Consider the following 12,063-nt stretch of genomic DNA (forward strand, 5'->3'; position numbering starts at 1 on the left):
ACTATTCTGATGAAGTAAGTCGTTCTATCCTAAGATGGTTTATTCCATAACCTCAAATACTTGATAGGAAAATAATTTTGATGATATAATAATTATTTTTTTTGCTTAATAGACATATTAGTATGTAATGTTCCAATATATGAAGTTAACATGATGTAGTCTAAATTCATTTGTTTTTGTTAACAATTTCTCTTGTGATGTAGATTTATGCTTCTGAATATCTTTTTCCAAAATTTACAGAATTGTGACGATTTATTTTTGATGCTCAAGACAAAAGAATGACTTTATTTATCAATGTTACTTATGTGATTTAGACTCTCAGGAAGTTTGCTTCAAAATAGTTATTACTAAAAAAACATTGCCCTTTTGTTATACTTATTTATTATTTCTTAATATTTCAATATTTTAGACGAAGAAAAGTTCATATGACTTGTAGTAACGCAAGTTGAAGTTTGTATTAGTTTAATTTTTATTATTTATTTAATATCTAATTTTATGAGATAAATATGTTTATTAATGCAAATATATATATTTATTAGTTCACCTGCTTTCATACAGTCCCCTGGCAATTGTAAACACATACTTTACACCACTAATCAACTTTGTTTCTTCCCGTGAAGCATTACTTATACATCCTATTATTGGTTCACATGCTCACATGCAGTCCCCTGGCAATTTTAAACATATACTTTACATATATATGTTACTTGTAATCTTATTTTAGCCGCACTTCACATCTTAATGATACCCTCTTTTATGCATCAAATCTCTGTCTAATCATGCTGATTTCGACCATTTGTCGCCCTCATCAATGGTACTAATACACAATAACGCCTAAAATTAACATTGTCGCTCTCATCTCCCAATGGTAGTCATCAAGCTCTAGCCCACATGACGACTAAAATTGAACTAGCAAAATGGAATGTACCGATAAACAAGATACAAAAATAGTCTGTTAATTCGGTGATGAGAGTCTTAGTGATTTGAAGGGGTTCAATAATACCTTACAAGAATTCAAGGCATAAAGGGATTTTCAGAACAATAATATTAGTTAACGAAGAGGTAATGACATTGACACTTTTACTTACCTTATTATTTTATCGTTCATGTTTATTGTACTTATACCCCCACCCCTTTGCACAATACTAGGTACAAAAATTCAAGCAACACTATTTAATAAACATATCGAAACATGGAAGGACTCCTTGAAATGAAATAAGAGTTACTACATTGCTAAAGGACGCTTAGATCGCGTCAACCCCAACTACTTTTCCGTACATAAAGAAGTTGAATTCACATTTACAGATAACACAATCATAAAGACAACTGACATTGAGGTTTCAACACACAAATTCTATGTTGGCTTTGTATCATTGATCATGTAGATAAATTACCTAATGGTGCTATTCTAGGTAACTGTCCACCCAAATAATTTATTTTTAAATTTCATGCTCCATTACGTAATTGCTATCACTAATTTCCATTACCTATTCTAAGATTTGATTTGCATTTTAGTTTCAATGAATCCCCTCATTGAAAAAGAATATAGCAAGAGACGAGAGATAGTTGTTACAAATGAGCAGTATGTTTTGAAGATGCCTAAACTACCATCAAATATAGAGATATGGTGAAGTATTGACATTTCGCTTCTAACTGATAACCCAACATGGAGCATACAATTGCTACTCTATGAGAAGATTTTGCAGAAAATGATGGTGCTTTTCTAGAAAAGATGAAAGATGATAAACCTATACTTGACTTATGTGACGTTAAAATCCTAATCTATAAAAGTATTGGACATACTACTGTATGTTTTTATAATAAACTGAGTATAGTTGTTGTTTCGAATTTGAAACAAGCTCTTGTCACACTAGGCACTTTTGAAATATCTACTATTTTCATGAGTAGCGTCTTGATCAATCCACAGTTTTAAAAATCCACGGACTCGGTACATTATATTAATCACACATATGTTCTGCAATGTTATTTAAACCCGATTGGCACAACTAATGTACATACTATACTTTAGCATTGTAGGTAGGTTACTTTTAAAGTTTCTATAACAGGACACAATTGTTCTATTATCATTGTTGGGTAGTTACATATTAAAATTCCTAAGTTCCCAAAACCTTTGCACCAAGCACGTCTCACTCCAAATGGGTGATACAGTTAACTAATCTCATCGAAAATACAGGCGTGAAATAGTAAAGTCCGAAAATAAAGATTTTATGGTAACACCAAGTAAGGAAATGAGAAGAGCCATAGAAGTTCTGTTGGTATATATTATGGATGGATTGCTAGCTGATTCATGAGTACATACTATCCTATACTTTTACTCTCTAAAAATAATAACCATTTTAATATCCAAATTATAATCACAAATATGGTATATTGGCGATGTGCAGGATTGTTTGTACAAGTTCAAAGCAATAATTGTAGACATACTGAATAAAGATGAGCCATGGTATTCGTCTTGCAAAAAGTGCAGCAAAAAAGCGAAAGTTATAGTACATACTGTATCTTATAACAATTGCAACAGTGAGAATGTAGAATATGAAATGAGGTTAGACTCAATAAAAACTCGATTCTACATTTACTAATTAGAAAATAAATTAGCTTTAACTTTTAAATGACTCCCCTTTTTAAACAGATATTGCTTACGACTTGAAGTGTGTGGTGGAGACGTGCTCGATTTATACTATTTGAAGCGGCTAAATATTTACTAGGCTGCAACATGCAAGACTACATAGAATCAACCTCAATAAAGATATGAATTGTATTTATACCTAAACACCTTAACGCCCAATGTACTCCGCCGCATAGGTTCGTTGTCTAATCCATCCTAACTTTTACAGTTATCTTAGTGTGATACTTCATAGCACAAAATAGAAGAAAAGAATTACACGATTACATATACATAACATTTGATGATTCTTTTAATTTTACACATTAGGTTAGTTTTGAAAGAAAATGTGTCAATCATGCTGCTAAGAAAACTAGACCCCTCAAATGGCATAATTTTCAAATAATGTATATTGTTTATATATATTTATATATATAATTAGTATATTTTATGAATATTCAAAAATCATCTCAAAAGATTTATTTCTTACTTAAATATTTTAATTTAATCCATAGTTAATATTTAAGTTAGGTTTATATTTTGAGTTAATTAGTTTTATAATTGAATTACTTATTTTTTTGTTATAATTAAGAAGCTCGTTAATTAATTTATGTTAATTCGTCTCGTTTAAATTGTGACCAAGCTCATCGATTAAATTCAATTTGATTATTGTGTAATTGCAATGCTAGCCATTTCCTCACTTTATCCTTAATTCATTGTTTGAGACCAAATTTTGAGCCGAATGAGGCAGCCCACTCCAATTCCAATTCAACAATTCCCAGCCCACATCATCTTTCTTTTTCCAACCCTCAAGACCCAGCAAAACAAAATACAAGCAGCAGTATACGTATTGCAATACCCAACCCCACTTCGATTCTTCTTCTTCGACCAGCGAACCAGCAGTCCAAAACGAAACCCAGACGCAAAATGCTTCCAGCGCATCTACCGAATCCCAGCAAACCCGACGAGAAATCAGCGTAAAAATACAGACCCGTCCCATCAGTCGCATATCCAAACAATGCCAACAGTACTCGCCCATACTCCCGTCCTCCTTTTTCTGCCCCAACAATACGTTTGTATACCTCGCCTTGGTTGAATTGAAGCAAGAATCAGTCTTTTCTCTAATTTTGAGCAAGGATTTGAGGAACTTGGTACAAGTTTTTGAATTTCAAATTCTAATCCGAATTTCCACCCGTTTCCCCCTAATTCGAACCCAAAATTTCCTCTATATAAACCTCCATCTTCTTTAGTGTTTGGGGGTGGGAAAAAAAGGAGATAGAAAAAGAAAGTGATAGAAAAGATAGCACATACAGATTATATATAGCAATAGACTCGAAAAAGAGATATTGATTTCTTCTCTTTCTGAAGCTTTCATCGAATTTTCATTGTCGAAATTCGTCGGAGGTGTGAAAATCGCTACTTTCAAGCTCGCTTGTCTCAGTCGCTGCCATCGAGAAGGAATTTTGGCCGAGTCCCTTGGACTTGTACACTCCTAGTTGCATTTCAAATTGGGCCATGGAAGCCCAAACTCACTCTTCCTCGAGTTAGTTTGTCAAAAAATGGAAAGCAAATGTATGAATTCCAAATTCGGAGAAAAATTACAGGTCTTGGGAGCTGAGAAATGGATTTTCTATACTGGTATACATATCTTGTATACACTGGTACACATGGGCCAAAGCCCAAGTGCAACAACAGAAAATCCGGCCCAAAAAAGGGGGGCCAAATTCATTTCTCCTTTACCCTTAAAATTATTTGATTGTCTTTATTTATTGTTTGTTCTCTTTTATTATTATTAAGAGAAAATACATAATTACCCTATCGAACTTATACCCTTTTTTGAAGTAGACACTTTAAGTTCGTGAAAGTCCTATTACGGTATTACCCCACGAAATTATTTTCAACCACAATAAATACACCATTTTAACATCATCTACAATCTCATTTCCAGTGAGTGTGTCTCACCTCCAAATAAAATAATGTAACTGTATTTTTTTTCTAGCTCTTTAATAAAGAGTTGGGTAAAACCCAGACCCGTTCAAAATCTTGACAAATTTATTTTTTTATCTTAAATATTTTGTACATAAATCATGACGACTAGAGAATTTTAGAAACTCCATTGCAGATGTTTGTATAACTTTTATAGTGACCGATAGAAGAAGCTCCATCATTGGAGAATTTCATAGTGACAACTCAAATGGCATCTTCTTTGTTTTTGGGTACACAAGGATGTGATCAAGTTAAGTAAACAATACGGGCTCAATGTGATCAAAACCCTATTCAAAGAAGCATGGAACAAGTGGATGTATCTCATGTCCTTCATCGATCTATCCGTTATCAAACCCTAAATGGTACAAATGTGCATTAGTCTTTGTAGTCCAAGGTGTATTCTTCAACTCATTCATATTTGACGTCCCCAAATTAGCTTATCAGATTGTTGGATACTTAGAGAAAGAAACAGTGAATTTGTAAACAGAGTATTTTGATTGATATAGAAAAGGGACTTTTCGAGAACTCACCAACTCCAGAAGTTAATATGGCATCTCACGTTTATAGATCGAACTATTGAATTGAGAGAAGAGAATTATTGTTTTGGCCGAACATGGAGGGATCTTCAATGGCCATCTATGGAGGTTTGTGGAAGATGGAAAATGGTCTGTTTAATAAAGAAAAGAGCATTTTTAATTGGTATGCCACATGGCACTAAAACATTGGCTTAGGGATTAATTTCCACTCTTTCACGCGCCTCTCGAATTTGAGATTGCACATGCTTTGAAAATGGGTTAAAAGGGTGTATTTATCATGGTTAAAAATAGTTTCGTGGGGTAATAGGACCCCCTCAAACTTAAGGTGTCTACTTCAAAAAAGGGTATAAGTTCGATGGGGTAATTATGTATTTTCTCTACTATTAACTCTTAACTTTAGAATTGTTAAGTAACATAATTGAAGTCCCCAAAAGATAACTATTTTCTTTATGTTGGTTTACTTTAATAAATTTTATTTCATCAACTCTTTATTCTTTACATCTTAAATATTTTTTTCAAAACTCTCATTTGTCTTTAATCAGTTTAAAATGGTTTCTTTCTTTATTAATCAAATTGGTACAAATTATTATTTTAAAACGATTCAAAAAAATGCTAATTATCTAGTTTTTGTAAAATTTTAATCACTTGCAATTTAATTCAAATGTTTCAATTTAGGTCTTTTTTTATTGAAAAAAAAGAAAAAATGTTCTTTATTTAACTATTTTCTCAAAGTTAATCGAATATTATAAATTATTACATTTTTTTTTTATGTTAAATCATTTTTCTAAAAATAGTCAAAAATATTTAATCAAGTCGTAGGATAACCGCATGCTAGCGGGCACTTCAAATGCTTTAAAAACCTTCTTGAAGTGTAAATGAGAACCTCATACCCCTTTTCTCTAAATTTTTAAAGACTTAATCTGTTAGAGTGTTTTTAAATTAACTTTTCTTAATTTTTTTTTAAAATTAAATGGTAACTCTTTTCTAAGTATTTTTGTCAAATTGTTTTACTTAGAACATTTCAAAAGGTAATATTTCTAAAGATAGTGAAATTACAGCATAGCATAACAAATAGTATATCTTATTAGATAGTTGCAGTATTTATAATTTTAATTTAATTATATATTTGTACATATATATATATATATATCAATTGGATATATAACTAAAAATTATTGACTTTTCATTTCATATAATTTTATCAACGAGGGGCAATTAAACTTCACATAATAATGTATATAATTGAATTTTTCTCTACTTAAAATAGTGCTTAACTTACATAATAATACACAATTTAATATAAAATAGTATTAAATCAAAATTAATTTCATTTACGATAATTATTTTTCTATTGGATAAAAATTAGCTATATTATTTTATTGTTTTGTATCTTCAAATAAAAAAACCAAAATAAAAATGACATCATTGGTTTTTTGTGAGTTTAAATATTAATTATATATAAGTTTATAATATTCATCTTGACATTTGTGGTAATGTTCCAACATCGTATTAGATTGATATTATTGTATAATGATTTATTTAACCTTAAAAGTAGAGTAAATATTTAACAATAAAATTATTCTAATGTGATTGACATTTTTTATTATTATTATTATAATTTTTAATTGTGGTAAATATATTTTTAAGGAAATATTCCTCGAAAACTCCAAATTTAAAATTTCTTTAGATTCCAAGAAAAAAAATTCAGTAAAATTATATTAAAAAAAATTCAAGTATACATATTTTCAAGTAAATCCCTCAAAAAATCTCCAACAAAATTCACAACAATAAAATCCCCAAGTAATTCTTCAAGTAAGAAAATTCCCAAGTAAATTCCTAAGAAATGAATCACCAAAAAAATCATGGAACATGAATCCCCAGGTATTAAATACCACATATAAAAATATTTCTAGATAAATTTCCAAATAATTATTTCTAACTAAATCTGTAAATAAGTGTATCTAGGAATTTTCTTCAAAACAAATTTTAAAAAAATTCATTACTTGCGAATTTCCATGTTATGGTTTTGTTGTGGCAAAGAATATTATGAAGGAAATTAAATAGCATCTTAGAAAAAATTTATCATATTAAAGTTTAAGAAAAAGTTGATCCTATATGCTATAAAGTCATCTGAAAATCTTTTTATATCTTGCCAATGCCTTGGGTTTATTGACTCCAATATTGTTTAGTTTATTAGGGATAAATTTATGTTGGCATGCTATATGTATCAAACGATAGCTTTAATACATGATACTTTTTTTAATCGTTTGATTAAACCAGTCCATAATATCTTATTTTGGTTAAAATTACTCTATGATGAAAAATATGGATACGCAAGACGGCAAGATTTTGATATTTAGTAGACTAACTATAGTCAAATTAACCCACAATCAATTTGTATATGGCTTACGAGCGGATAGAGCTTTGAGTTATCAAATTCATCTGAATTCAAATATTTCTAACGTAAAGTATAAAATTATGTGTTAAATTAGCTAAAAGTATAATAGATACCATAGATATAAACTTTACAAATATAATGAGTTCAAGACTAAAAAATCAAAGGTTATACTCATAAATTAAAATTATGTAATCTATCTTATAAAAGAATTATTGTTTTCATTGTTGAATGATGGACTACCCATATCTTTCCGCTTTTCTTTTTGATACTAAAGATATTTTATATGGGCTGATCTGATCCGACTTTAGTTAACATATGAATTTGATATTTTAGGAAGTATAATGAGCTCTTCTTTTTTTTCTTTTCTACTTTCTTGTTTGATTGTGTCTTTCATTTGTAAATTTACGAGTTTGTTAGTAGTGTAAAAATATTACGTACACACTTCAAATACGATCAAATTTCACAAATGTAAGAGCCTCATTGTTTTTCATGTATTTTCTTGAATGCTTTTACCTTTGAAGATTATGGTGTGTGTGTGGTGGGGGCGGGGGGGGAGGGGGGCTCTGCCGTAAGTGGCTAATTTATGACGTGGGTAGTTGATTACAAAGTCATAGAGAGTAGATTTTAAGTCCTTTCCTAATAACCAAACTTTTAAATCAAATTACTTTAAACAATGTTTTACGAAAAACGTTTTTTCAAAAAATGATATTAGTAGCTAAGTATCCATGAAGAATTTATCCATTACAGATAGAGGCGTATCTAGGATTTTGAGATGATGGATGCATTGTTAAAAAAATATGAATCTATGATATGAATTTGATCGGTTCGACATTTAGGTTTTTACTACTGAAAACCGTTAAAATTTTAAAATTATAGGTCTAAGTGTTATCTAATTTTAGAAAGAAAAATAAAACAAGATAAATATAAAATTCAAATTTCTAATATGGCGGAGATAGGTGCACCCAGTCATAATCGCATTATGTGATACTTCAAGTGTGGGTTCACACATTTATATTTCAATATTTTTTAAAAAATATAACACTACTATATTTAATCTCGGGAGGGGACTATGGGTTCACGTGAACCCGGTGACTAGTGGTGGAGCCAGAATTTTTAATAAGGGAGTTCAAAATCTGAGAAGTAAACACTCGAACTAGTGAAAAGGGGTTCAACATCTATTATACATACCTAAAAAAATAATTTTAACATGGTATAAATAGTAATATTTTCCGCCGAAGGGGTTCAGATGAACCCCTAAGTATATGCTGCCTCCGCCCCTGCCGGTGACCCCCCTTAGATACGCCTCTGATTTGAGGATATACTTGAGTAAAATGGAGTAGACTCCTTATAATAAAAAAGTAATAAAATATATTAAGAGATATATTAAAAATATCTTATAATTTGATGCAAATTATTAGTTCCATCTCCAAACTATTGATAATGTTAAAAACATTCTTTTACTTGACTAACTAAGTTTAGATACACCCCGATCGCCCCATCTTCCACATGACATATCAAAATATTTCAAACTCTTATAAGGACAGTTTTCTCTTAATAAAAAAACTAAGAAAAGTGTTGAAAATACTCTAAACTGACAGAAAATTTTGAGGTATATTTCAGTGATGTCGAATATATTTCAATACTTTTCTCCATTAAAAAAATAAAATGATGGCATGTTTTATGGGTACCTAGGATTCCCACATTGTAACAAAAAACTGCAGGGGCCTAAACCCTTTCGTGTCAACCCTTAACCTCAACAGCTCACAAGCAAAACAGCATCACTCTGCATTCCTTTTTAACAAAATTTACCTGAAGGAAATTTGTTGGTGTTTTTTATTAAAAAAAAACAACTCTAATTGTTCACTACAGTTATACATTTATATTGAAACCTTCAATTTTATTTAAAATAACTTATAATCGATTTGATACAGATCGATTAGTTCGTTCAATGATTTTTAACCCATTCTTGATAAATATTTGATGTGGGTAAGTTTTTACCCTCATTACCCCGACTTCTTTATTTTCTTTTCTTGTCTTTCATTGTGTCCAACTGCCAATGGCTTTATCATAACCTACCATGTAGTAATGTACAATGCACACATACAATATTGAACAAGAAATTAAAATTTATTAATGTAGAGAGACAAATGTAACTGTTGGAGAAAAAGTACAGAGAAATCTGGAAATAATAAAAAAGAGAAGGAAAACTGCGACTGCATTTAATTTCAGATTAATTGGAAGTACTAAAATAACAAAATATGCCCACATGATATATAGGCCAAGAGATAAACAACTAATCCTAAAATATAGGTCATGTAACCCACTATGACACTTAATCAGCAACACCAATGAAACTTGAGTAAATATAGGAAACTACTTAACAAAGACCCAAAGACTAGTTCTACAGTTCTACTAAACTACCCATGTCCCAATTCAGTCAAACATTTTGAATCACTCTTTAACATTCCCTCTTGATTCAAAAGTACAGACACCAAAGAATCCTCTGAAATAGCAGAATTTCTCCTTCGATAAAGCCTTTGTCAATACGTCAGCCAACTGCTCTTGTGTGCTGCAATATTCCAATAATATTTCCTCCTTTGCTACCAAATCACAAATAAAATGATAACGAATATCGATATGCTTTGTCCTGCTGTGGAATGTTGGGTTCTTTGTCATGGAGATAGTTGCTTTATTGTTGCAAAATATCTTTGTTGCTCCTCTCTACTCCTGTTGAAGATCAGCTAACACTCTCCTTAGCCAAACGACTTGACAAGCTGCTGAAGTTGCTACAATGTACTCAGCTTCTGAAGGTAGACAATGATGTTGTAGCTTGCTTCTTTGAACTCCAAGTCACCACACCTGAACCTAGAGTGAAAACATTCGCCGAAACACTCCGTTTATCGTCCAATGAACTTGCCCAATCACTATCTGTGTACCCGCACAATCTGAAATTATCAGTTTTGGAGTACCAAATATCAAAGTCCAAAGTTCCAGCAATGTACCGCAAAACTCTCTTTGCTGCCCCATAGTGTACTTTTGAAGGTTGTTGCATAAACCTAGAAATAACACCAACATGATATGCAATATCGGGTCTAGTATGCGTCAAATATATCAGAATTCTGAACCTCCTTGCATCTGTTAATTCTTCTTCATTTACCTGCTGCAATTTCTCACTGATATTCATTGGAGTAGCCGCATGCTTGCAATTAAGCATGCCAAATTTATTGAGTAGGTCTCTAGCATATTTCCTTTGTGAAAGAAATATTCCCTCTTCAGTTTGATGGACTTGAAGGCCAAGAAAGTAATGTAATAAACCCATATCTGACATCTCAAACTCATTCATCATTTGAGACTTAACTCTTCCAGAAGAGAACGTGAAGAACTAGTGTAAATGATATCATCAACATAAAGGCATACAATAATGAAATCATTACCTTCCTTCTTCACATATAAGGTGGGTTCATTCTCACTTCTTATGTATCCATTTTTTGTGGAAGTATCCATCAATCTTGCTATACCACGCTCGAGAGGCTTGCCTCAAGCCATACAACACCTTTTCAGCTTGTACACCTTTGTTTCATCGCCTTCCTTTGCGAAACCTTCAGGTTGTGTGGCATAGACTTCTTCTTGTAAGTCTCCATTGAGGAATGCCGACTTGACATCAAATTAATAAATTGTCCATTGCAATTGTGCAACCAATGCTAGAACAAACCTCACTGTCTCAAATCGAGCTACTGGAGAAAACGTTTCTTCAAAATCAACACCATATTGTTTTGCATACCCTTTTGCCACAAGACGAGCTTTGTGCTTTTGTAGGCTACCATCAGCTTCAAACTTTGTTTTGAACACCCACTTCAATCCAATTGCATTTTTTCCGTTTGGTAACTCCATCATTTCCCATGTTCCATTCTTTTCGATGTCTTCCACCATTGCTTTCTTCCATTCTTCTTTTTCAGCAACTTCTTCATAATTCATGGGATCTGAAACAATAAGAGCAAATTGACAAGACGTATAAAGGTTATTATCATACTTGGGATTTGAATTTTTATGCCTTGTTGATCTTCTTAATGGAATAATATCATCTGAAGACTCTTCATAAGTTGCTGCAATTGGCGAGCTTTGTGACACCACAAAAGAACCTGAAAGTGTACTTGAAGGGGTTGACTATTTTCCTTCATCATCAGTGATTCCAAGAGGCATAAGAGTCTCTTGTCGCACCAGTTTTTCACTCCAATCCCAACTTGAATTTTCATCAAATATTACATCTCTTCTAATTGAGATCTTGCCATTAAAAGGATTATACAATCTATATGCTTTGGAGTGAGTACAATAGCCAACAAAAATGCATTTTTTAGATTTTTCATCAAGCTTTTGACGAGCTTGTGAACTTACCAAAGCATAAGCAACACACCCAAAAACCCGTAAATGACTTACATTTGGTTTCCTACAATGCCAAGCTTCATAAGGAGTTTTATTCATAACAACTTTTGTTGGTGAAAGATTCAGCAAGTAAACAGATG

The 12,063-nt window shown here is 31.6% G+C and overlaps 1 protein-coding gene across 1 annotated transcript; it reads right to left on the bottom strand.

Annotated features, from left to right (window-relative positions):
* Positions 1-9,994: 9,994 nt before the first annotated feature.
* On the bottom strand, positions 9,995-10,862 carry LOC107061560 (uncharacterized mitochondrial protein AtMg00810-like). Its single transcript, XM_015310995.1, has 2 exons — positions 10,403-10,862; positions 9,995-10,143 (listed from the first exon to the last, which is right to left on the bottom strand). The coding sequence occupies exons 1-2, from the start codon at positions 10,860-10,862 to the stop codon at positions 9,995-9,997; spliced, it is 609 nt and encodes a 202-aa protein (XP_015166481.1).
* Between the last annotated feature and the right edge of the window lie 1,201 nt (positions 10,863-12,063).

The sequence above is a fragment of the Solanum tuberosum genome, unplaced genomic scaffold, assembly GCF_000226075.1.
Source record: "Solanum tuberosum cultivar DM 1-3 516 R44 unplaced genomic scaffold, SolTub_3.0 scf00009, whole genome shotgun sequence".
In the NCBI taxonomy this organism is placed as follows: Eukaryota; Viridiplantae; Streptophyta; class Magnoliopsida; order Solanales; family Solanaceae; genus Solanum; species Solanum tuberosum.